Source organism: Lasiosphaeria miniovina, assembly GCF_030549165.1.
Source record: "Lasiosphaeria miniovina strain SMH2392-1A chromosome Unknown B0T26scaffold_3, whole genome shotgun sequence".
NCBI lineage: Eukaryota > Fungi > Ascomycota > Sordariomycetes > Sordariales > Lasiosphaeriaceae > Lasiosphaeria > Lasiosphaeria miniovina.
Genome location: NW_026848222.1, coordinates 3,603,488 through 3,628,212, shown reverse-complemented (window position 1 = coordinate 3,628,212; position 24,725 = coordinate 3,603,488). Strand labels below are relative to the sequence as shown.

The window sequence follows — 24,725 nt, the reverse complement described above, 5'->3', positions numbered from 1 at the left end:
AATTCAACGATTCCATACCGAGTCGAGCCTATAGTGAGCTCTTGCTCGCCATCTTCATCGGTAAAGACTGAGGTTGCTGACTGGTGCCATTAGATTTGAAAGCCTAGACGAAGGTAGGAACAAAGGAAGGGAGACGAGTTCGAATACGTGAGAAAGACGAGAAGAGAAACGAGGGTAAGGAACGTATAAAAGCAATAGCACCCGGAATTCAGATGGACCGTGTTTGGGCTGCAATCTGCAGCCCAGGCGCTAACCACCCGCGCTGGCCACCAGTTCTCGAAATGCTTGGACAAAACAACACACGCGACAAGGCTGAGGAGTTGTTTTTCGAATGCAGTCTGGCCTTGCCCGCCATTTCCGTAACCGCGACATACGGGACTTGATTGGCTATCTTGGAACAGCAATCGAGATGCTCCAGGCAGAAACTGCCAGCGCGAGCCACCAACAACCATCAACCACCCAATTCCCAGGGTACATGCGGCTCCGCGACACACATATCGGCACGTCATGTCTGCTGTATGCAGGAGACTGCAGCCTAGCATTGAGAATATACTGCCTCGTGTTCGCCAGCGCAGCAAATTCTGAGACCGCCAAATCTCCGAGCCAATGCCGCCGCCAATCGGCGGCAAGCGCATCTAACGTGGCCCAGCAGGCAGAAGTCTCACCAATCATGAGGCTCTGCTCGGCATCCGGTCAGAGCAGGTAGGTCTTAATGAGTTCACACAACCAAACCTTCGCACACGCTCAGAAGTCATCTCACAATCATGGCAGAAGAAAAGGGAGCTGTTGATCTGAGGAAGCCGGATGATGTCGACGAGCTCAGCAAGCTGTCGATTGAGAACTTGGACGACAAACACCGTGCTCTCTTCATCCGCGCAGTGTCCAACGTACTCGATAGAGATCACAGAGCTCACCTATCCCAGATTGTTGATATCTTGACTGAAGATTCTGTTAGCTAACCAGCCCTTTTAGTCCAGCGCCATCTTTTTTCACTCCGACCGATATAATGTGACCTACTGTATCTACCAACTGCTCGCTAGCCAGAAGCAGCAACTCCTAGATTTTCTCCTGTCCAACCCGGCATCGACGTCCTGTCCGTTACCTATTCTGGGCGATAAGAACAAGGTGCGCTGCATTGACCCAGAGGAGCCAATCGGTAGTACCGGTATCTATCGCGACCCATGGGAGCGGAAGCCGCTCCCTTTGGATGCTCCAGACATGCAGAAAAAAGATTTACGTGTCGCCCTAGATTACCCGACCTAGGATGATTTTATGGAGGCACAGGATCGGGCCTGGTGGGGAAGAGCGAAGTATGAGCGTAGCTATGAAGAGTAATCAATCGAGTTTGCTGCTAAGATGCTGACTAGTGGATATCTCCTTTCTCTCGATTATTTCCTCCATATTTTGATGGCCCACGGCAAAGCTGAACCTGTGAGCGCCTTAACTGTCAGCGAAGGCAGTGCGAGAACGATGGAGTCCTGCCAAGTAACACTGCATTCTCCACCGCCATGAGCGGCATAGAAACGCAGCTCTACATCTGGAGCCAAATCCTGGCAGCTAGCAAGCCTTGACGGTGCCGACGGCGGCATACTCGGCACACTCGGCGGTCCCATACTCGGCGCACTTGGCGGTCACATACTCAGCAGCCCCAGCAGCCCAGTTCCAGGCAAGCTGATCTCACTTATGAGCTTCTAGAGCGTCCTCTGCAGACCAATAGCGATTCAGGGGCTGCCGCCTGGTCACGACTGATAGCATTAAAGGTGCATGGTAAACTGCGCAAGTGCACTCCGTACCTTTGTCGTACACCCTATGTCCCGATTGCGTCGGACTCTCTTCGCCGTTAGCTTGTGCTGGATGGACTCAAACTTACAGCAAGTCTCACCGGATAAAGGCCGGGCCTAAGCCGTAGGTGCTTTTGGGGAAGGGCTCATAGTTCGATCCAGCGCAAAGAGCGGGTCTCCAGGGTCGAGCCGCATGAAAGCGGCCCCCACAACGGAATAGATGCAGGTTGATTGGACGTCACGGCTCAGAAGGATTCACTGCAGCGCGAACATGTTCAGCGGATAGGAGGCTAGAGGCCGAGACGCCGGCTCCGCAGTGAACGCCCCGTTGAAGTACCGCCCTAAGTAGGAGGCTGGGGTCGCTCTCAACCTTAAATCATCCCCTCCCACGGCGTGAGGTGCTGTACACGCGCCATAGCTCCCTGGCACGGTAAATCGAACCCTTGACACCTCACAAAGTGGGGTGGGGCGGTGTCGCCCCAGTCCACCCCGTTTGCGTGCCGTGATCTGTTGGCATGGTCGTGAATCGCAAAGTCTAGCGAATCATTGGCAATGTCAAACTTCACTGGGGACGATCCATCGGTCACAGCAAATGAAGGTCAGAAGCGTCGAGTCCGTGACTGGTAGGCTACACTGCCCTGCACCGTTCACGACCTGCTGCCTAAAGCCGGACTCTTGCGGCACCGAGACCAGACCCGAAAAACATCTTCTGCGAACGCCTCTGCAGGCCTTTCTGTCGGCTAGCCTACGCGCTAGTGGAATTTAGTTCCTCACTATGACGGTGGATTTTCTAGGGCGCAGTCATACTGCTCTCTGTAGACCCTCCAAACCGCGAAGCTGCTGGACGCCGCTGCAGACAAGGGTGCAGGCCAGTCATCAACAGGTTTCGTGGAAGCGGACGATTGTTAACTTATCAAGTACAGGGCTTCCGCAGAGCCATCGAGAGCAATCTTCAGTGAACGAGGGCCTCACCAAAGACGCGGCGCCCGTACCGACGGCGAAGAGGCAACTCGACGCGACACTCGAGAGCGATCCGTTGCCGGCGAAGAGTGCCCGATTAACGCGAACGGACGCACAACAGCCTAGAGTCGAGAAAGCAGAACAGGCGGACAAGGTATGCAGACGAATCTACAACAGCCAGAGCCTAGGCCGCCCAAGCGGCCATACGCCTCGTTCCTCAAGGACTTCGTCGACCCAGTCCATCCGCATCCCCGTCCCGAGTCTCTCCAAACCTTTGTGTCCGAGTGGCTCCAGTCTATTAGATCAGACCAAGAGAAACGCTGCCGGTCGGATAGGCATCTTTACCATTCGGACGACGACCCCGTTTCGAGGCAGCTCACGAGATCGGCGCCGGAGATGGGTTACACACGGGATGCCGACGGGTTTACGGTGCCGCCCACGCCGGATTCTACAGGGTCGCGGCACCGTCGACCCAGTACAGACAATAACTACAGTCGGTTCTCTGCCGCCGGCGCATCTGGTACTTCTAGTCCATCTTCTGGTGTTCGACATCGAATGTACCGCCAGAACAACTTGGCACTCAACAATATTTACATTCAACCGTCTGCTGCCCCGTTGCCAGACGTTGTATCCAGCCACATGGATACAGTACGCGCCAAGCGGGACTCCCCGGGGCTGTCATCCGATGAAATGAACCAGGTCGTGGGCCACCTGGACCTTCTTGCAGAGGGATGCGACGAGGACGACGTGGTGACCTTCCTTAACGATACAATATTTCCTAACAGCAAACTGACCCGGCCTATGGACCTGCCGTGGGTTTGATGAGCAGCTCCAGCGCTCTCATGTCGCAGCATCTCGTCCCCTCCAATCCTGTTAGTCCGTACAGAGTTACTCAACCCGAACCAGACAGGTTGTATGGGTACTCGGGGAACCCTAATGCGGCGTTTACACAGCCACAATTACTGGCTCAAGCTACACTCCATCCAAAAATCCCACACCATTCGGCGGCAACGTCACAGGGCCTTCGGTTTCCCTTCTTCGCCATCGAATTCAAAGCCGCCGGAGGTACGCGAGGTGACCTCTGGGTTGCCACAAATCAGTGTGCGGGCGCTTCAGCAGCCTGCCTCAACGCTGTCGAGCAGTTGAACACCTCACTTCGAGAGTACAGCGCACAGAGTGTCGACAACTTGGCCTATTGCATTGCTATAGATAATAATGTTGCCCAGCTGTATATCTCGTGGAAGGAAGGTAATTTGAACTATTATCTCCAGCGGGTTGATGCTTTCCTGTTGTCAAGCCCAGAGCATTTTAAGAACTTTCGCAATCATGTGCGAAACATTCTTGATTGGGGAAAGGATGGGCGTCTGACGCGGATTGGGGACGCCTTAGATATCATCCTTGAGGAAAAAAGGAAGAGCGCTTCCGAGACGGCGAAGTCTCGCCCACCACCGTTTGATGGTTCCGTGGCCAGCGACAAGCAGAAATCCTCGTCGCGCAGAAACAGCAGCAGATCCGGCAATTCACAGGCCCAAACACGTGCTGCAGACGGGCCTTGCCGGGGATTGGATGAGACGACCTCACAAGACGTCCGTAGCGCCCAAACTTCCCACCCTCAGAGCTTCGTCGACGCTGACGACAACACATCCTAAGACGCTAGCGAGCACGGTCGCCGGTCGAGCTCCCATCGCCACAAAAGCCATGGCCAAGCAAGGCCATCCTACGCGCCGACACCTCCACGATTGTCTGGGGAGCGTCGTAAGTCGACTCGCTCTTCGCCATGCCTAGATGATTCCGCAAGCAGCATCGTCCAGGAACACAGCAAGTCGTCTCATGGAACCACAGCAGACTATTTGGAGTGGGATGCCAGACAACGCAAGTATTCGCCCCCCCTCTCCTGTGCTTTCGTTCCCTCGCCCTAACAAGGGGATCCTACGTCCCCAAGGCCCGGTTTCCCGGCGTATCTCCCAGGCCTCGATCCCGGTTCGAGGGTACGGCCCGTGCACATGTGCGCTAAAAGTAGCCAGGTGTTCCGTCAAAGTTTGCTGCTTCGGGAACTCGTTCCCTTCAATCTATGTGTGCGCCAATACCCACAACGCTCGCGCCTTTCCTAGACCGCTACCAACGACAAGGCGGCTAAAGGGGGCTCGCGGTCGATACGCAATTTGAAAAACCAAAGAACGGCTTTGCGGCCGTGGTCCCGGCTTCAGGAAATATCGTATCTGGGGCTAGGTTTCTGAGATATACTAGGTGCAGCTCGGAGCCTGGATTCCAAATTGACCAGGTTATCTTATTCAGAGAACGGAAACATCTAACTAATGTATCGAAGAATCAATACGCGTGCCCCTTGGTACGATTGGGCGCGCTCCGTTGGCTCCCCCCCGGCCTACCGCGCTGCACCTCACGATTGGAGGATAAGTTAGGTGGGGGAGTAAGCGAACGCCACTGATCCAGAACATTGTAGATAAGCGAGGAACACAACCAACCCTCTTATATAAAAAGCCCATAACTCAACCAATTCTTTTCCAATTCTCTTCATCTTCAATTCGTTTTATTCTTCTCTTGACAATGGTTTCATATACAGAAGAAGACCTTCGCAAGGCTTGCGAGGAAGCCGTCAGAACACATCGATTACGCAAAGTCGCGCGAAAATGGAACGTTCCACCCTCCACCCTTTATGGCCGTCTACATGGCTCCCTACCTCGAAATGTTGCTCATCAAGATGAGCAAAGGCTTACACAGACCCAAGAGGATCGTTTAGTCGAATGGATTCTTCTTCAACAAGATTTAGGATTGCCCCCTACACATGCACAGATCAGGGAGCTTGCACGCCGTATTCTAGCTGAAAGGGGGGACTCCTTACCACTTGGAAAGGGGTGGTGCCGTGCCTTTCTTAACCGCAATCGAATTTTGAAGACTCAGAGGGCCAAGAGAGTCGATTCGGTCTGCGTCAACTGCGCTACAGAGTCAACAATTCGACCTTGGTTCAACCATTTCCAAACACCAGCTATCAAGGCGATTAAGCCAGAGAATCGCTGGAACAAGGACGAATCTGGTATTATGGAAGGCAGAGGAACCAACGGCCTTGTCATTGGAAGCCGTGCCTTTAAGGCGCTTCAAAAAAAACAGCCTGGAACCCGCACTTGGACCACTTTTGTCGAATGCATCTCAGCAGCTGGCCGTTGCCTTCCTCCTTTGGTCATTTTTAAGGGGAAAAGCGTTCAACAACAATGGTTTCCTTTGGATATGAAGCCATTTCAGGATTGGTTCTTTACAGCAACTGAGAAAGGATGGACTACCGATGAGACAAGCCTCAAATGGTTAAAAAATGTGTTCATTTCTCTCACCAAGCCAGCAAACTCCTCTGAGAAACGACTCCTTATTATTGATGGCCATGGCAGCCATACAACTGCCGATTATATGTGGGAGGCATTCACAAACAATATTCACATTATTTATCTGCCTCCCCATACTTCCCATGTCCTCCAACCCCTAGATTTGGCCATATTTGGCCCCCTAAAACGACTTTATCGCAGACGGCTTGAGGACCTTCTTGCTAACGCCTTTGACGACTCTTCTGTAGCCGGAAAACGTGCGTTTCTGGAATGCTACCAGATTTCACGCACAGAGGCAATTACTAAGAGTAATGCTAAGTCAGGATGGAAGGCATCAGGCCTTTGGCCCTTGAATGTCAACAAACCGCTAAGAAGCCCACTCTTCCTCAAGAATTCTAATACTTCACGCCCCTTAAGAACTACTATAGTTACCCCAGAGGTTCGCACACTCCGTATGCCAATCCTGGAGGATTATGGAGACGATCGGGTGCAGTGGAGGACTCCTAGAAAGGCACGTGATTACGTTGAGCAGGCAAAGAAGTTCGCACGCATCATCAAAGCAATGCCAGCGGATAAGCTCTTCCTCAGAAAGATTGGTAAGGCTTTGGATAAACAGGCCTTTGAACTGGCTATTAGGAAGCGAAAGATTGAAGGTCTAGAACACACTCTCGAATCAATAAGAGCCAGAAAGAAGAAGAAGGTTGAAGAAGATCCAAATACCACCTTTGCGAATATTCAGACTATTCGTGAGGCCCAGAGAGCTGTAGGGCGTGCAGCAGAGGTTTTAGAAGATGCGGAAGAAGCGGATGATTCAGAGGATATCAAAGATTGTATTGAAGTTTTGTAAATAAAAAGATCACCCTTTCTTTTGTTGGAGGGTTAGTTGGGACTCCTGCTTATACAGAATGTTCTAAATCAGTAGTGTTCGCTTACCCCCCCACCTAACTTACTGTCTGATGTTGCGCGAGAGGGAGAAGCTCCCAATAGGAGGAGCTATAGTTAGATAGATATACGAAGTGTCCGCGTAGTCACGTGAATTCATGTGTGCAAGTGCCCGGACTGGGTATGGGATGGTCTCGTGGGCAGTGGGCAGTGGGCAGATTTGAGCAAGGATACTGTTGGAACAACGCGCATTCCAGCCACACAGGTGGCGGTGGAGGCGCAGGGGTCCCAAATTCTATATAAGTGGCCTACGGCCACCTCTTTCTTCTAGCCGCAGACATCTAACAACCATCACTTGAACCACCAGTTTTCGGCGTGCAGTTACGCCCTGTTGTTTCCAGTACCGGTACCTGGTGATTCCAACAGATATTATTAACTAGCAGGCTTCTCTACCCAGAAGTATCATATGTAGCTAGATCTCCAGCAGTTCAACTTATTGCAATAATTAGTTCCATCGTCACTTAGCCAGCTAGTCACTCAGTTGCTCAGTTACTCTCAAGTCGCTCACGTTTCAAATCGCCTAGTTAGTGCCTACGGCACCTCGCTTGTAGTTATACTAACAACAGTGACACCCTTGCTCTGAGCGGTTTTGGAAGGTCAACTTCCAGGCACGACTTGAAACCTTTCAGAAAGGCGACGATAAATTTCCAGGAGAATAAGTATACGTATGAAGAAACAACTATCGATATACACCGAGCGAAGCCGTCAGCGAGGTCTAAAGAAACAATTCAAGGACCTGGATATCGATTGGAAGCAAGAGGAAGGGGATGAAGGAAGGTGGAAGGGCAGCTGGGCCCCAAGGCATCTTTGGGCAGAGTTTGACAGGGGAGTTTAATAGCCGATTCTGCTCTTGTTAGGCATTGCTCCATAGATACCTCCTAGTTACAGGTGCATTCCGCAAAGCCACACTAGCACTCTCACGAGAACTAACGAAAAACACGTCTCGAAGCTGATCTCGGCGGATGTGATTGACAAAACAGGAGACCACAGTAGCATAGCCGACCTTAACTACTTTCTTGCCATTCTTGCCATTCTCCTCTGGCTACCAAAATCCTGGATCCGGGCGCATTTCTGCTAGTAGCGAGCGTCTGAGCTGTGCCGCAGCGTTGTGCGTGCTCAGCGTACTGTGCGTGTACAGTAGACTTCGAGAAGTACATATGCTCCGCCAAAAATGTACTTCTCGGTGTTTTGGGTGCCGAAATTGGTAGGTCTGGACTGCCAAAAACAGCACCCCAAACAGCGACACAGATACTCTAGGTAGAATATTAATCTCTTGCTCGGACGGCTGTGCTGGTCGGTTGAGTGTCTCGGCGACTGACTGTTTTTGTGCAGGCCTTATCATCTTATTACATATTTGACACTTCGAGTCTGCCTTCTTTAGAAAAAATTTAACGTATCTCTTTATTTGCGTATGCTTGCACGGTTTGCAGGTGTTGGCTTTGTTGTTATTAGGATCTGGATTCGAGGTTTTGCTGAGGTCAAGACGAGGACAAAAGGCCTGTGGGCGAACTTGATGATGACCCATATATCAACCCCAGAAGCCCACTGGCCCCCGATTTCAGTTTTCGTGATTGGGTTTCATTTGTTTCAGGAGATGCAGTTGACTGACTGGCCGTCGCACTAAATTGGCATTGCGCTGCAGGAGAACGAACGTCATAAAACACGTGGGTGTAAGATGCAGGGGACGCACTATTCGTTAAGGCTACAAAAACACCGTAATTGCAGAGGCAAACTCCTCCCTCTTGATCAGGGCGTTTTGTAGCCTTGACGAGCACTTGAAGTAAAACTGGCTAGCAAGTTTTCTTTGTGACACTTTTTTTTCGCTTTGTTCTTCCTTGACAGATTAGCGACAGGGAAAGAGCGGAGAACAGCAGCTAACCATTCAGTGTAATAATTGCAAACAAGCTAACCCACTGTAATCATCCACCAAGCCAGCCAGAATTTTAGAAAAAGCACAAAAAAGTAGACGAGAAATGCACCCTGCATGTAATTATCACAAAGAACAAGACCTGTAAGAAAGAAACAGGCATCAAGTGACACCGAAGACAGGAAACAATCGAAATTGCGAGCAACTGGTATCCACACCAGCATGTCCAACGCCCATGCCAGCTTGGCCCGGTAATCCAGGACACAAACCTAAGATGCTATGTAATAGCAACCAGCAAGCAGCCCCTGGACGAAAGAAACCATGGAACATGCCCCAGCGCGAAAAGAGAAGCAATGCAAGAATCGGAAGGAAAAGGAAAAAAAAAGAACAGAAATGCAAGCACGAATAGATAATATAGTTCGGTCAATACATGCTTTGAAGACTTACAAAGTTCGCGCGTCCCCTCCACTCCGCCGCACCAACGCTAGCGCCAGCCTCAGGACTTGTAGTTGATCTGTTTCTTTACTTCACGGCCGGCGTTGCTCCTGGTTGGAGCGGCGGCGGCCTGGGGGGCGGCCTTGGGAGCGGCCTTAGTGGCGGTCTTGGTGGCAGCGGCGGTCTTGGGACTCTTTTTGAGCCTACCCCTGGGCTTTGGCTGGTTTTTGGGATTGTCCTTGGGGTCGTCAGGATTCCCGCCGTCTTTGTCGTCCTCGTCGGGAGCGGGATCGTCTTCGCGTTTTCTCTTGTTGCCTGTCTTGGACTTGGATTTTGTCTTTGATGATGCTTTTAACGCCTCTTCTACTTCTCGTACGGCGTCTTCTTTTTCTGTTGCTTCTTTTCTCGCCTCTCTGACGGTAATGGCTGCTTCGCTCTCCTTTGGGAGATCGCTGGGTGTGTCCTCCATTTGCCATTCCTCAGGCCTGGGCCCCAGGTTGATTTTGTCGAAACCACTCCGCTTGAGGCCCCAGATATAGTGCAGCGAGGTCGTGAGCTGCCTGATCATTTTAACCGGGTCTCCGTGGCCGCGCTTGTCCTGCCAGCGCGGAATCCTGTCCCAGCCCAGCACACCCATCTCGAGGAAGGCGATCATGTTGGCAATGACGTGGAGCCCGCAGCTGACTTCATCATGCTGTGGCCAGACGGCGATGACCCTGTGGTGCCTGTCATTATTTGCAGGAATGCCCGAATCCTCCAGCAACTTGTCCAACATCATCTTTGCAACATCGCCGCGCTGAGGCCTCCCCTCCGAAATCGAGTCTAGATAGAACGTGTCCCCTGTGTTTCTTTGCCGAATTATAAGTGCGTAGTGCGCCAACTCGACTCCCTTTTTTTTATGCTTGCTATTGACTCCGCAATAGAAGTGGACAATGTGGAGGGTAAATAGCGCGTCGTTGAATCTCTTTTCGAGACTGAAAAGGGGGCCCAGAGTGCTTTCTTCAATATTTGTGTTTAAGAGTGGCACCACCATATGGTCTCTGTGTTGAGGCTTGGGTACCTCGCCCGGCCAGGGCTGCTTGAGCATGTAGGCAATGGGCAGGATGAAGTAGTTCCCGGCGGCGCCGATTGGGAGGATTTTGGCGACTTTGTTGATGTTGAGTATCAGTCGGTTCGCAAACGTGAACAAGGCCTCGTCAACAAGCGTTTCGTGGCGTCGGCAGCCGCCGAGCCCGTTGTGCCCTTCCATAAGCAAACCGTGGCGCCATCGTTCTCGGTCTCCAACGTACTGCACGGTCGGGTCGGTGTCGAACTCGATTTCACCGTGCCAGACGCGAGCGTAGTTGAGCTCGACGAATGACTCGGCTTCAAAATTCCCAGTATCAAATTCTGTGTTAATCTTGCCGTCGTCCGCGTCGAATAGGTCCTCATATCTGACGTCGACAGCGTCGTGATTGGGCAGGAAGAAGTTTTGCAATGATTGCAAGCTTGGCCGGGCATTCCCGCCCCAAATGGCTGATCCGGTTCCACTACCGAAGTCAGCGGCGAGGCTCGGAGTCCATACATCCCGCCACGTGGGCTGCTTCTTTTTCTCGGCCATGTTTTTCTTTCTGGTAAATGCAGTAGAATAGGGGCTGGTTTACCAGATGCGCGATGTCGCGACATGCTTGGTAGTTTCTTGACTGGGTTAAATAACAGAGGCGCGTTATAAAGCCAGGAGTTTATCGTGACGGATCCGGAATCAGCCTGGGTGCTGGGCCTACTATTCTGTCATAGGTAAAGAAAGACAGGGCGCGCGGGCGACAAAGGGGGTTTTATTTCCATCTGGTATTAGCGTGCAGGTTGCCAGAAAATAGAGAAAGGGAGAATGGGACAGGGCGAGACGAAACGAAAAGAATAAGGGAGAACGAAGATACAAAAGAACAAGAAAAGAAGGAAGGCGGGGCGGGGGACAAAAGGGCGCCACTCAACGAATTTTGTGCACTCTTCAGACGGAAACCGTGTCAGCCCTAAACCGGCGGAGACGGGCTAGTCGCTCGAGTCATTACCTTAATTTCAGTATATGTTCAGTTACAGCTCACAAATTAGCCTTACAGTCTTGAGAATTTATAAGCACTAACGTTCATGATATGCGAGTTAGCCATGATAAGCGAGTTGGCCACCTTAACGAGATTTGGTGGGGCACAAGCAAAAAGATGTTAGTAAATTGTTAGTGATCTTATCAATTTCTTATCGCATTTGGCTGCGCACGCTACCCGGTCTCGTTAAGGTGGCTAACTTGCTTATCATGGCTAACTCGCTTATCAAATACGTTAACAAATTTCACCTTCAATTAATTACATCACAGTATAATTACATGGATGGCGACTTAATTAGACTCAGTGCGTTTTATATAACACAAACTCCATAGAAAAGTCTCTTAAAAATGAAGGTGATTGTAATTCTTCGATTTAGGTTTATGTTGGAACAACGCGCATTCCAGTCACATAGAGGTGGCTGTAGCAACGCATTCATCAGCCACACAGGTGGCGGTGGAGGCGTAGGGGTCCCGATTCCATATAAGTGGCCTACGGCCACCTCTTTCTTCTAGATAGACATAGACAACAATGACCATCACTTGAACCACCAGCTTTCGGCGTGCAGCACGCCCTGTTGTTTCCAGTACCGTTACCTGGTGATTCCAACAGTTTAGCTCTGTACCTTAATGTGTGAGATGAAAAAAAAAACGGGTGTGCTTCCATAACCAGGGATTCCTTCCATCCTTTTCGGATTCTCGAGAGATAAAGCCTGGCAGCGAAAGCCCAACTTTCAACACATCGGTAACCTTTGTTCTCGTTTAATTCCGAGTGATCGGATGGTGTCAGTGGTGTCTCTCAATGAGTCAATTGCGTGACGTTTCCGGAAGAAAGAGGAGTTTCTCGAACCTCCATCTCACGGTGAAAGGTCCTGAAGATGAGAATCTGATAAATACAGCCGCCTACCTTTAAGAACCTGGGGCCCGGTTGACGATCACCCTGTGCAAATTGGGTAACAACTTTGCGGATCCCATTATGTCACCGCCAGTGCGCTAATCGGAAAATGCGCACGTGCCAGTTGCCTGCAGCTGTAATAAGCGTGGGATGGCTTTCTTGGCGTGCCACGGCATGAATGGCGCGATCGACTGCCAATCTGATGAAAACGTCGGATGCACTAACAGTGCCACGCTTGGATGGCCACTAAAACTGTTAGTGCCATGCGGGGGGCGGTTGCCACGCGAAAAGTTATCCTTGCGACTTCCCTCAACCTAAACTCGATACACCAAGTAGCTCCTCCCAGAACCGACTAACGATGCCCGATATGGCTGCGCTCTTTCTCCAGTACCGCTGGAAAGTGTGGGTTGAGCTGCAGCAACTTGCAGATGGTGGGGACCCGAAAAGCTTTGCAGCGGTGTTGCCTGTCTGGTGCCTGCCTCGCACGAGATCCATAATAAAGCGTATGCGCTGCATTGCCTTGGACCCATACCCTCTACTACCTTAGTTCTTAAGAAATCCTTCCTTCCGTTTGTGCCTCCTAACGCATTCCAACCCAGCCTACCTAGAAGAGGGCTCACGGTTCCACCACAAGTCCACAACCGAGGTGCTGCTGCCTCCCTCGTCCTCGATCGCGAACCGACTGGTAGCCCACCCCGCTGCACTGCGGGCACCCCGCTAGCCGCCATGTCGTACCACAACCAAAACCACCCAGAACCGGGCCTGAGGAAGGATGACGAGCTGTCCGTGACAGGCAGGTATGTCGGCGCCGGCGAGAGCCGGGCGTATGCGACAGGGCCGGGGGCCGAGGAGACGGGCGACTTCCGCGCCATCGACCCGCACAGCGGCGTCAAGCGCGGCCTCAAGACTCGCCACTTGTCCATGATGGCTCTGGCCGGCATCATCGGGCCCGGCCTGCTCGTCGGGTCGGGCGGCGCGCTCAGCTCGGGCGGCCCCGCGTCGCTCATCATCGGCTTCGGCGTCATCGGCATCCTGGCCTTCTCCATCATGCAGAGTCTCGGCGAGCTCACGACGCTCTACCCCAGCGGCGGCGCCTTCACCGACCTCGGCGACCGCTTCGTCGACAAGGCCTTTGGCGTCGCCGTCGGCTGGAACTACTACATCATCTGGGTTGCCGTCCTGGCCAACGAGTACAACGTCACCTCCAGCGTTTTGGTCTTCTGGAGCGACAAGCTGCCCCTGTATGGCTACTTTTTGATCTTTTGGGTGAGTCCAAGATGTTCCTGATTGCGCCGGCAAACCCCGGGCAAATCTCTAGCTCGGCCCGTTTCTGACAGTTTTTGTGGCTAGTTTATATTCTTGGGCTTCCAACTCCTCGGAGTTGAGGCGTTTGGCGAAGCCGAGTTCTGGTTGGCGCTCCTGAAGCTCGTCGGCCTGATTGCCTACTTCCTCTTTAGCATCGTGTAAGAATTGCTGTCCAATTGACCTCGACATGTGTCCACCAGTCTTTCTAACGCTTTCACGCGCAGTTATGCTGCAGGCGGCGTCAAGGGTGCGCAGGCCATTGGCTTCAGCTACTGGAACGACCCCGGGGCCTTTGTTGACGGCTTCAAGGGTGTGGCATCCGTCTTTGTCTTTTGCAGCACCTTCTACGCCGGTTGTGAGTCCGTGGCCGTGGCCGCTACCGAGACCAAGAACCCCGGTGTGGCAGTGCCCAAGGCCATCCGCCAGGTCTTTGTCCGCATCATCGTCGTCTACATGGGCAGCGCCTTCTTTTTCGGCCTGACGTGCCCTGCCAACGCGACAGGCCTTGTGGGCGGGGCAAGCCGTGCGCTTCGCAGCCCTATGACGGTCGCCCTGCAAAATGCAGGCTGGGAGAATGGCGTGCATCTGATCAACGCCTTCATCTTTGTAACATGCCTGAGCGCTGTAAATAGCTCCATCTACATTGGCAGCCGCACGCTCTTGTTCATGGCCCAGTCCCGGAAGGCGCCCAAGTTCCTTGGTTGGACCGACCGACGCGGAGTACCCATCCCCGCTATCGTCCTGACCAACCTCTGCGGCGCCCTCAGCATGATGAACGTGAGCACCGGCGCTAGCAAGGCATACAGCTACATTGTCAACTTGAGCGGCGTCTCCACATTCCTCGTATGGGGATCCATCAGTTTCATCCACATTAGATTCCGAGCTAGCTGGAAGGCTCAAGGCCATAGCGCCGAGGAGCTACCCTTCAAGTCGTTGTGGTATCCCTGGAACGCATATTTTGGCCTGGGTGCCAACATCTTCCTGGCCCTCATTCAGGGGTGGTCGACCTTCGCCCCCTTCGTGGCCGGCGACTTTGTAGACGCCTATATCCTGCTTCCGCTTTTCCCGGTCATCTACTTTGGCTACAAACTGATAAACAAGACGAAGTTTTGGAAGGTGCAGGAGATGGACCTCCAGTCCGGCCGCCGAAGGGATCTCGAGGAGGCAAAGGAGGTTTCGGCGTCACAGGCTAACCTCCCGTGGTATGTCAAGGTTTGGCGTAGTATTTAGAAAGTTGATACCCCTTATTCTTGGTTTATCGTATTCGTGGTTTATCTAATGAGAGCAGCATTTGTATGACCATATGAGCCGTCCATGTCAGCTCACAGTTTCGCTAACGACCCATTGTTTTCGCGCATATTTGTCGCTTCGCTGCCGCTGCGCCTTTGCTTGGTCATCACCTATTATCGGCGGCCGATGTGACACCCGCATCTTATTCGGCGACACATAAAGCCCCCTGCCTGCGGGTGTTCGTTTTCGTAACGCGTGGCCTGAACGAGGTGCAACCTCGTGACCTGGGCCGACTGACGTGAGCGAGGACAATATGCCGCACTTGTATAGGTGAAGTTCTTCAGCCTGCGATAAGCGCTGTCCTGAAAGTCGAGCCGTCGAGGCCTTGTGGGGTTATACGGCGGATTTTATACACGGCCGTCTCCATGGCAATGAGTCTTGGTACTCGAAAAGGCCAATTGAGGCTATCGCCAAGACGCAATCGCGGTTAAGATGCGCCACGACGTAGGGAATGCGGGAGATTTTCCCAAGTCCAGCAATTGGTAAGTCGTTCGTCATGCACCTATATTGGCGATAAGCCTGCCGTTAACAGTCGTTTGTTTACGTCATGGCAGGCTCGGGAAGCCTCCGCGCCAATGATTTGGTAAGTCCCGGATCGTCCCGCCAGGCTCAATGCGAAAACGGCAGTCTGGGTTTTACCGAGATCTGCAGGGGCTTCCCAAGACTGCGGATACGAAGGACGACGGTCTAGAACCAGGGCCCATAATACAAGCCCTTCTATAGTTGTTGTTGTTCGGCAGACCCTACCACATCGGATCGAGCCGAGTGTTTGGTTGCCTGTGGTGTCACCAAACAAACAAATCTTTGTCGCCAGCGAGGTTGCTTCGTGCTTGCCAAAGCGCCGAAACTTGCAGTTGCCGCTGACCAAGAGTGACATTGGGGCCCAGACTCGGATATCCAGGGTCGTACCATTACCACAGCGGGTCGAATCGCGTCATAAGAATGGCATCTACAAGTAGGTAGGGTGTGCCACTGCCTGGTGATGGTGGGAGGCAATGAGAGTTTTCCCGCCACCACAGACTTGCAAAGACACGACAGAAAGACGAAGATACGCATCTACAAGCGGACACCCACCACATTTGCTCTTAGGTTACAGATGGGGTCGACCCTTCTTTTCGCTGCGATGCGCGCGGCTCTGTTGGCTCAAATTGTTCAAGGCTCTCTTCTCGACTTCGAGTCGGTGCAGCTCGAGAGCAAGCATGCTGCAGCCAACCCCGCCGTCCGCTTCGCCCAACGAGACGAGAGTGCTCTCGTCTTTGGCCAAAGCCCACCGCCCGAGACGGAGTGCAGAGCGTTCCCGGGGAGCGACGACTGGCCCAGTGACAGCGACTGGCGCAGTTTCAACCAGACGCTCGGCGGAGCCCTCCTCAAGCCCCTCCCGCCGGCGGCTGCTTGCTACGTTGGCCCCAACTACGATGCGGCTAAATGCAGATTTCTTGTCACGAATGCTACTAACAACCACTTTTACCTCGATGACCCCGTGACGGTGCTGACGCAGTGGCCACAGGGAAATACTTGTCCACCGGCCTTGAACGCCACCGGAACCTGCACCCAAGGCGGGTTCCCCGTTTATGTCGTGAACGCCACGTCCGTCAAGCACGTGCAGTTGGCCGTCAACTTTGCACGCAACAACAACATTCGGCTGATTATTAAGTACGTGACTACTAATGCTCCATTCACACCTTCACGCTAAACAGACACCTCATGCCCGCAGGAACACTGGACATGACTTTGGTGGACGGTCGGCCGGCGCCGGATCGCTGAGCATCTGGACGCACCACCTGAAGGAGTTCCAGTTCCTGCAGCGGTACACCAAGGGCAACTACTCGGGAATGGCGGCGCACTTTGGGTCTGGGCTCGAGACGTGGGAGCTCTTCAACTACATGTACCAGTACGGCAATCTCACCATCGCAGCCGCCGGCGTTCTCACAGTGGGAGGCAACGGCGGCTGGTTCGCCTCGGGCGGCCACGGTAATGTGGCGTCGTTCTACGGCCTCGGGGCTGACCAGGCCCTTGAGATTCACGTCGTGACTGCCGATGGGAGATTTCTGGTTGCGAGCGCCGAGGAAAATGAGGACCTGTTTTTCGCCCTGCGCGGCGGCGGTGGAAGTAAGTCAACGATGGCAAATTTCCCCACGCACTATTCTACTTCTCAATTCTCTTCTTTTTTTTCTAACAATTTTCTGAAGGCACCTACGGAGTCGTTACCTCGATTGTCGTCAAAGTTTACCCGCCCATCAACCTAGTTCGCACATCATTGAGCATCGCGTGCCGGCCTCCAGCTGATACAAACACTCGAGCGCTTTTTGCACCTGTCAACAGTGGAACCTTTTACGTCAACGACACGGCACTGTTTTGGAAAGCGCTTGGCGTGTACTTCCGCTTCAAGAGAACGATTGTTGATGGCAGAGGCACAGACTGGGAGTATCTATATCCGCTGACCGCCAGCCCAGTTCCGGCCAACGGCACCTTGGTTCCCGTCAACGGCACCATTCCTGGCAACGGCACCGTTCCTGGCAATAGCAGCAGTATCGGCACCCTCGGCTTTACCTACCGTGTCGGGATCACTTTTCCCAACCGCACGGTCGATCAAGTCGCCACGCTGCTCGCGCCCCTCTACGCGTCATTCGCCGCGGTGCCTGGTCTGGGCCACATCACGCTACGGCGGGCCGATATCCAGAGCACACCTTACTCCGGGCCGGCCAGCGTGACCAGCCTCACCGCGCTCCCCGCCTCACCGCTCTCAGCAACACGGTATCGCAGCCGGCTGTTCCCGCGGGCGAACTGGGCGACAGACCCGATCTTCGAGTCGACCATGGCTGCGATCCGCAGCGCCGTCGAGGACGGCCGATACATCTTCCACGGGCTCTCCATCGGGCCGACTGCCGCCATAGCGGGCTACCCCGGCCGGACCGCCGCGGTCAACCCAGCGTGGCGCGAGGCGGTGCTGCACGCCATCCTCATCACGTCGCAGCCGGCGGGGCTGACGGCGCAGGCAGCGCGCGACGAGGAGGCGCGCATCCAGGCGTACATGCGCGTGTGGCGTGCTGTCAGCCCTGGCGCCGGTGCGTACATGAACGAGGCCGACCCCGGAGAGCCCGACTGGCAGCAGGCCTTCTACGGCGCAAACTACCCGCGCCTGCTCGCCATCAAGCGCCGCCGCGACCCCTGGGGCGTCTTCTGGGCCCAGACCACCGTCGGTAGCGATGCCTGGGAGGTCAGGACCCTCGACGGCTACCCGCGCAGCCAGAACGGCCGGCTGTGTAGAGTCTCGCAGGTGGGCAAGACTACTCCTGCGGCTGGTGCTGCGGCTTGAGATGGCGAGCGGATCGGGTTTTTCTTTTTATTTCGGACAGTCGCTTTCGATTCTTGGAACGCAAGCACGCATAAAACGCACTGTCGCTCACTACTTGCAAGCACACATAAACGCACTCTCGCTCACTTGCACGCACGCACGCCCGCCATGATTGAAGCCGAAATGTTTGACGAGACACGATTGATGATGATTGAACATAGATATATACCTATCTACAATTCCAGTCGTTTCTGCCGCTGCAAAAATCAATGATGCTGCTCACCATCTTTTATCGTTTACTACTGCCTGCTTGCGATGTTTCGTTCACTTCTCCGATATGCACACTAGTCAGCCACTCACTTGTCATCCACACTGGTCATTCACAATCCCCTCACCGTCATATAACGTATTTGATAAGCGAGTTAGCCATGATAAGCAAGTTAGCCACCTTAACGAGACCGGGTAGCGTGCGCAGCCAAATGCGATAAGAAATTGATAAGATCACTAACAATTTACTAACATCTTTTTGCTTGTGCCCCACCAAATCTCGTTAAGGTGGCCAACTCGCTTATCATGGCTAACTCGCATATCATGAACGTTATCCCAAGACCTCAAATTGACAAAGTATAGACGAAAACTGTGACCCTGTTCGTTGAAATATCAAATCTTTATTTACTTTTCGAGCCCATTGAGGAGACAGCTCCCAGTCTCCCACAGCAATTATTCACACCACAATAGGGATAAAACTTCTAACAATCATCACCACGTGCGACAGTAAAGCGATACCCGCATTAACTGGGGGTGGCTGGATTTGAAACTCGCCGGCTAACCAATGGCGGGGAATAAATTGCCGCCAAGCAGTCAGGGTTCCCTCCCGTCGGGGTTGTGGTGCGGCTGAGTCTGAGCCACAGGGCCTTCCCTGTCATACGAGGAGCCTCGTCCTCACTGCACGGGTTTTCTTTTTAAAAACACTAAAAGTAAGAGTTGAAGAGCTATTCGCCAGACAGAAAATCGTAGGCCCAAAACAACAAGCATGAGACTTCAAAATTTCCCCCCGAGCTCTGCAAACCGGTGCCCAAGTGACACACGGCACAGCGAAGGCGCCATCACCAGCCCTGTCCACCACTACTTTGGCTGCCTGCGGGAGACTGATCGCCGCAAGTACTACGAGACCCTTGATCCGCGCCAGAAAGCTGCCATCAGGGACGAATGCCGTCGCATCATAACTCTACGCAGGCGGCTAGACCTAGAGGAAGACTCCTTGGACGACCTTCCCGAGGTCGTGGCCCTACTAGCACGTCGGCACTCGACACGGGCAGACGACGCAGGTCCAAGCCAGGGAGAAAACGGGAGCGATCTACAACGGGCATGTCTTTGCGGACAGTGCAACGATACCGAGCTGGCGGATGATGGGCGTGCAGAAAAGGCCAGTCTAGAGGACGGGGTCTTGGCGCACGTAGTCGAGTTCCGGCGTGCAGACGCTGGGCGGGGAGGTCTGGCTCCGCACACCGACAACAGCCTGCGCGGCGTCTGGCCGGACCAGACCGCCCCAGTGTCCTGGCTGCTTGCAGGCGACACGCGAAACCCCCTGAGATCCGAGTGCCCCGAGGACGGTCTACGGTGGCTCCATCTACCATATAACAATCTCGCTGTAGGTCTTGAGTAAAACGGCTCCATTTTATACGGCATGAGCTAATGAGTTGCAGTGGATGGAGGTTTGTCTCCGCCGAAGGGGCCTAGCCTCGTTGATACATTCCACCGCCGCTGATAGAATCTTTGTAGCAAATTGTGGGTTCCGACAGCCCCAGCGGGACCTTCTTCCACCGCTCCATGAATCGTGCGAAGCAGGAAGACGGCGCGTTAAGATCTTGGCACATGCGAGCTATGTGTGAATCGGAGCTAGCAACAGGTGTGTCTGTCTGTGCTGTTAGGAATACTGGAATCAACAGCCAGTACTGACTTGAGGCTCCGGACTTAGACACCGATCCCCGCCGACCAAGTCAACCAAACATTGCACTCTACGTAAGCCTGGCCTAGAACTAAACACACCGCGCTCGCGGTAAAGACTAACAACGTAATTACACAACAGATGCCGTATCTGAGTTGGGAATACGAGCGCCAGCACCTTGACATGAGTGCGTGGACCCAAGAGGCTCAAAAACTTAAACAGGACTCTATGAGCCCAAGGGAATACAGCTCTCACCCAAATCCCCACCTCAGCAACCAACATCCCAACACCCCGCCCTTCACTAGCGACGTGCACCACAAAGACAAACCCCACCTCCGCCTACGCTCGACCCTCGCCGCCTGGCGCCAGACGCGCAACCGGCCCGACCTAGCGGTAGCGCTCGCCGCAGCGGCACACACCGCGCAAGCGCTACGCTTACAGCACGACCGCGCCATACTAGCCCCCGGCAACAACGCCGTCGAGCCGCGGCGCACGCTGCACCAGGCGGCGCACTGGACGGTCGACACGCAGCTGCTCGACCGCGGGCAGGTCACACGGCAGGCGACGGTACCCGTCATGGAGTACGCCGGCGATACGTACGACATCCGCTGGCGCTGGTCCGCAGGCACGCCGCACACGCGCCTGCTGATGGTCGACAGTGTATGGCTGTTTGTCGCCGGCGCGGGCACGCTCGTGACCTGCTTCCCCGCGCGCTACGGCGAGCGCGCTGGTGATGGCGACGGGGGGCTGCATGGCGCTGTGCGGCGGCGGCTGGCTCGCGAGATGAAAGACCTTCCGGGCACTGCGACGGCGCGCGACCTAGCGCTGTTGGTTCTTGATGAGTGCGCTGGGGTTTTCTTTGGCGGCCGTGCAGCCGCGCCGCACGCGCAGCCTCCGGTGCTGGATATTTTCGGGCGCAAGATTAGCGACGTGGTAGGTTGGCCGCTGTCTCGTCTGACGTGTGATTGGGAAATGCTGATGTTGCTTGCTGGACGCAGACGCGGCGGTGCCACCTGCTGACGGAGCAGATCGAGACCTTCACGCGACTGCTGGCCGCGCTGTTCCACAGCGGGCGCGTGGCAGAGGCCAGCGCCGCATTCCCGCAGATGGCCGGCAAGATCAAGATGCAGAAGGACATGAAGGGCGTGCTCGGGGAGCTGCGCATCATGCGATGCGTCCTGGAACAGCAGGTGCGGGTTGTTGGAATTTTCAGACACGCCGAGCATGCCGGTGACGATGATGACCACCTGTGCAGGGTCGGCCACCACTTGGCCGTGGTTGAGAATTTGATCAAGGCCGCCGAGGACGCCCAGCAAGAGGTTGGCGGTTTCTTTCTCCCTAACCGTGACCGGATGGAGGGACGCGTTGGGACGAAACTAATGTGCTCTTGTGTACAGCTAGACGACCTCACGAGCACGATGGCGCACCTGCAGCAAGAAGCCAGCGTGGTGCGGTCTTTCGAGTCGGCATGGCAGGGCGAGGAGACGGCCAAGCAGGGCAAGGCGTTGATGCTGTTCACCATTGTCACGGTTATTTTGTACGTACTTACCACGCCGTTACGATTGAGTCTTGTTTCTGACCAGCACCCTCAGCTCCCCGCTCTCCTTCATGTCAAGCATCTTTAGCATGAACTCGGTCGAGCTGTCCCAGTCGCCGCTGTCTCTCGGCGACGAGGTCAAGTTCATGGGTGAGTAATTAATGCTGCCAAGAGCAACAAAATCCAGGCCTCTAATTAACAGCCAGACAGTCCTCGTCTCGGCCGCGGTTATCGCCGTCTTCTTCACCTTCGCCTACAGCTCGACAGCCCGGGCCGCCGGCAAGGCCCTCTTCAGCGTGCCGTGCCGGTGGGTGGCGACGCACGTCGGCCCGCTGCGCCGCCGCTACATGGCGCGCAGGGCGCCGTCGGCGTCTTCGCTGCAGGACCGCATCGCCGACTACGAGGCCTGGCAGCGCGAGAAGTTGCGTCTGCGCAGTCGCTATGGCAGGGCCCGCTACGAGTCCATGAAGGACGCCCAGCGCGGCGCGGCGCAGTCGAGACGGGCTGTCTTGGAGCTGGCGTGACGTTTTCATGTCTCGGGAGGCAAGGGGGCGAGAGGAAACTGTGAGGGTACCTTTGAGGCTGGGAAAAGGGCTGCTCAATGTCTTTATTTCAACTATGCGAGGGCAATATGTCTAAATGTTGAAACTATGTCTAGTTGTAGCGGAAGCAGCAGACAGAGCAGCTCTGGCGGTATGAATGGCTAGAATGCTTTGAAGGACTGAGGGGTGTAATTCTCGCACCGTGCCAAATGTCAACGTATGTCCACTATCCCTTTCTGCCAAGACCAGGATTTAAGGAAGAGGCGTCGGCGCGCACTGAGAGTAAAACGGGCTACAAGCAAGCTGTCAGTGAATGCAATGTCGGAGACTGGTCGGCCAACGGGAGGACCACTCACTTCAAACTCGTGCACGAGTACCCAGGGCCGCACGCCGTCGGACCCGTGTACGTCGAGAAGCCGCCACCTAGAGTGTGATTTAGTCGGCCGTCCAGTCGCCCCCTCCGAATTAACTGGACGGGCAAAACTCACACTGGCCATACGGGGTTGCAGTCGCCGGGTTGGTCGTGGTGGTCGGCGGGGCGCCCAGGCTGACCCAGCGCGAGGGAAAGGGGTACTTCTTGGCGAGATCGCAGGTACCACCCGTGACGTAGTACCTGCCGGCGGTCGACTTAAAGAGGGCCAGCTGGGCGGCTATCTGCGTCAAGTTCTGGTTGTTGCCGGACCAGGCCGCGAGGCCGCCGGGGAAGATGGTGTCGAGTAGCACCGCGCGGCCGACGTCGGCAAAGTCCTCGGCGTAGCCGCTGCTGGCACCGTAGGCGCTGATGGCGTAGCCGTCGCTGTCTACGGCCGCACGCCACGTCTGCGTGCCTGAGAAGGCCGACACGCCCGGCATCGGCCCCACTAGCACCGTGTCGACGGCGTGGCCTGTCTCGTGCACCAGTGCCGTAGCGAAGTAGGCCGTGCTCTTGCCCACCACGACGCCCGACTGCGCGATGGTGCCGATGTAGCCCCCGTAGGCCGGGTTATTGGTCGTGTCGTCGGGGTAGACGATGTACGTTCTGCTTGCGTGGTCAGTTGAGTATGGCCATGTGAGAGAAGAGTGGCTTACGCTACCGCTTGCCGCATTCCGATGGGAATTCTGGCAATTTCCTAGAGCAATGTATCTCGTCAATACCGGTTCTTGTGCGAACCACTACATCACCGAAAGAAACATCTCCGGGTTCTGCGAATTTCACTTGCCGTGACGATCTGGTTGAGGCTCTTGGGCGCATTTTTGTGCCGACACAAGGCGTAGGGCACGCTGCAGTCGGAGAAGGTGACGTTGTAGACGGTAAAGTCGGCGGCGCTCCAGTTGTCTGAGTTGACCGAGATGTTGCGGCAGATCTCGGGCCACTGCCCGTTGGTCCACTGCGTCGTGGTGAAGGTGTGGTTGGGCAGGTACTTGATGTACGCGTTGTTGCCCGTGCCGTCCTCGTTGCCAAAGTCGAGCTCGGGCACCAGGTACTTGCCGCCCTCGATGCAGCCAGAGCTGGTTGCTGGGTCGCAAGCCGGGAATGCGCTGATCTGGAAGACGTCGGGTTCGAGCAGGCGCGCAAGTACGGTTGGCGTGTTGGCAACCGCTAGGGCCACAACCAACGTCCTTAGGACAGCCATCACTACAGAGAATCAGGGGCCGGGTGGTAAAAGATGAGTTCGTTGGCTTGTTTTGCTCGAAAACCTCTAGCCGTTGACGAAGGAAACCGCTTGGAATTTATACGTCGCCGTGAGTGGAGACATCGAAAACATCTTCATGAGCTTAGGTGCCTCCCTCTTTCACTTGGTGGTTCAGCGATCCACATTTGCGTACGAAGAAGAATATAGCTGGTACAACACTGGATTGTGGCTAGAATGCCTATTTTGGACGCGATGGTAAGCTCGTATCAGGGTTGATGATTACTTAGGGTAAGCATAACGTAGGATTGCTGAAGGGCTAGGGCAAGGCATCCAATAGAACCGGGGAGTAAGAAGCCAATGGCACTGAACTGCAAATCATCGATGGCTGCTACCCATGGTTTGATTACTACAATCCCCTGAAGCCAGAGAACCACAAATTGTTGATGCTGGTCGAAAGGGCCTGTCTCTGTCCATGCACCTTGCAGCCACCAGCGATTACGTGAACTGTTGCTCTAAATACCATACGAGACACCCGGGGTTCTGATCCAGCAAGCACCACGTGGGGGGGACGTGACTAGGTCCCATATGAAACGGACCGAATAATAGCGCCATCTTGCCGGTGCTTGAAATAAGGGACAATTACCCAATGTGGCAGGGAAGCAAAAATAAAATAATCACCAAAGTGATAATTATCAGCGAGACAGCACGCATCTAATTATCGGTGCATGGTCATTTTTTACTTTTAGTAAGAGGAAGGAAAAGGAACCGCTACGCTATTCGGAGAGAGTCGCTGGTCTAGTATTTTTGAACTTGTGGCGGCCGGGTCCTCGCGTAAGGAAGGGAGCGATGTAAATGTAATTATAATGATTCAGCTGAACGGAGCTGCCGTAGGCGAGCTTGCGAGCCGGA

The 24,725-nt window shown here is 54.4% G+C and overlaps 8 protein-coding genes across 8 annotated transcripts; 5 read left to right on the top strand and 3 right to left on the bottom strand.

Annotated features, from left to right (window-relative positions):
- Positions 1-764: 764 nt before the first annotated feature.
- B0T26DRAFT_674357 (uncharacterized protein) lies at positions 765-1,263 on the top strand (the record flags this gene model as incomplete). Its single annotated transcript, XM_060439703.1, has 2 exons — positions 765-887; positions 973-1,263. The coding sequence occupies 2 exons, from the start codon at positions 765-767 to the stop codon at positions 1,261-1,263; spliced, it is 414 nt and encodes a 137-aa protein (XP_060298604.1).
- Positions 1,264-3,299: 2,036 nt separating this feature from the next.
- B0T26DRAFT_600180 (uncharacterized protein) lies at positions 3,300-4,138 on the top strand (the record flags this gene model as incomplete). The annotated part of the gene is given in 2 exon segments (XM_060435714.1): positions 3,300-3,553; positions 3,571-4,138. Coding segments are annotated over 2 exon segments (822 nt in total), but the record flags the coding sequence as incomplete, so codon positions are not given.
- Positions 4,139-8,628: 4,490 nt separating this feature from the next.
- Positions 8,629-9,242, bottom strand: B0T26DRAFT_228832 (uncharacterized protein). Its single transcript, XM_060433883.1, has 2 exons — positions 8,926-9,242; positions 8,629-8,845 (listed from the first exon to the last, which is right to left on the bottom strand). Exons 1-2 carry the CDS (start codon positions 9,104-9,106, stop codon positions 8,718-8,720), a joined length of 309 nt encoding a protein of 102 aa, XP_060298602.1. The 5' UTR covers positions 9,107-9,242; the 3' UTR covers positions 8,629-8,717.
- On the bottom strand, positions 8,926-11,346 carry B0T26DRAFT_703571 (uncharacterized protein). Its single transcript, XM_060441674.1, has one exon. The coding sequence runs from the start codon at positions 10,915-10,917 to the stop codon at positions 9,379-9,381; it is 1,539 nt and encodes a 512-aa protein (XP_060298601.1). The 5' UTR covers positions 10,918-11,346; the 3' UTR covers positions 8,926-9,378.
- Positions 11,347-13,012: 1,666 nt separating this feature from the next.
- Positions 13,013-14,821, top strand: B0T26DRAFT_750046 (amino acid permease-like protein; the record flags this gene model as incomplete). Its single annotated transcript, XM_060445177.1, has 3 exons — positions 13,013-13,552; positions 13,637-13,749; positions 13,816-14,821. 3 exons carry the CDS (start codon positions 13,013-13,015, stop codon positions 14,819-14,821), a joined length of 1,659 nt encoding a protein of 552 aa, XP_060298600.1.
- Positions 14,822-16,004: 1,183 nt separating this feature from the next.
- Positions 16,005-18,197, top strand: B0T26DRAFT_750045 (uncharacterized protein; the record flags this gene model as incomplete). The annotated part of the gene is made up of 3 exons (XM_060445176.1): positions 16,005-16,534; positions 16,596-16,990; positions 17,071-18,197. 3 exons carry the CDS (start codon positions 16,005-16,007, stop codon positions 18,195-18,197), a joined length of 2,052 nt encoding a protein of 683 aa, XP_060298599.1.
- Positions 18,198-19,147: 950 nt separating this feature from the next.
- B0T26DRAFT_801390 (uncharacterized protein) lies at positions 19,148-22,185 on the top strand (the record flags this gene model as incomplete). Its single annotated transcript, XM_060447026.1, has 9 exons — positions 19,148-19,827; positions 19,883-19,891; positions 19,959-20,085; positions 20,155-20,198; positions 20,266-21,057; positions 21,123-21,443; positions 21,522-21,661; positions 21,717-21,811; positions 21,872-22,185. The coding sequence occupies exons 1-9, from the start codon at positions 19,210-19,212 to the stop codon at positions 22,183-22,185; spliced, it is 2,460 nt and encodes an 819-aa protein (XP_060298598.1). The 5' UTR covers positions 19,148-19,209.
- B0T26DRAFT_870692 (uncharacterized protein) lies at positions 22,000-23,816 on the bottom strand (the record flags this gene model as incomplete). Its single annotated transcript, XM_060447909.1, has 5 exons — positions 22,000-22,495; positions 22,560-22,626; positions 22,692-23,221; positions 23,272-23,312; positions 23,409-23,816. The coding sequence occupies 5 exons, from the start codon at positions 23,814-23,816 to the stop codon at positions 22,456-22,458; spliced, it is 1,086 nt and encodes a 361-aa protein (XP_060298597.1). The 3' UTR covers positions 22,000-22,455.
- Between the last annotated feature and the right edge of the window lie 909 nt (positions 23,817-24,725).

Coding starts and splice junctions, on each gene's coding strand:
- B0T26DRAFT_228832 (XM_060433883.1), bottom strand. CDS start 9,106: ATGCTGGTGTGGATACCAGTTGCTCGCAATTTCGATTGTTTCCTGTCT. Junction 8,846..8,925: donor TTGGTGGATGATTACAGTGG/GTTAGCTTGTTT, acceptor CTGTCAAGGAAG/AACAAAGCGAAAAAAAAGTG.
- B0T26DRAFT_703571 (XM_060441674.1), bottom strand. CDS start 10,917: ATGGCCGAGAAAAAGAAGCAGCCCACGTGGCGGGATGTATGGACTCCG.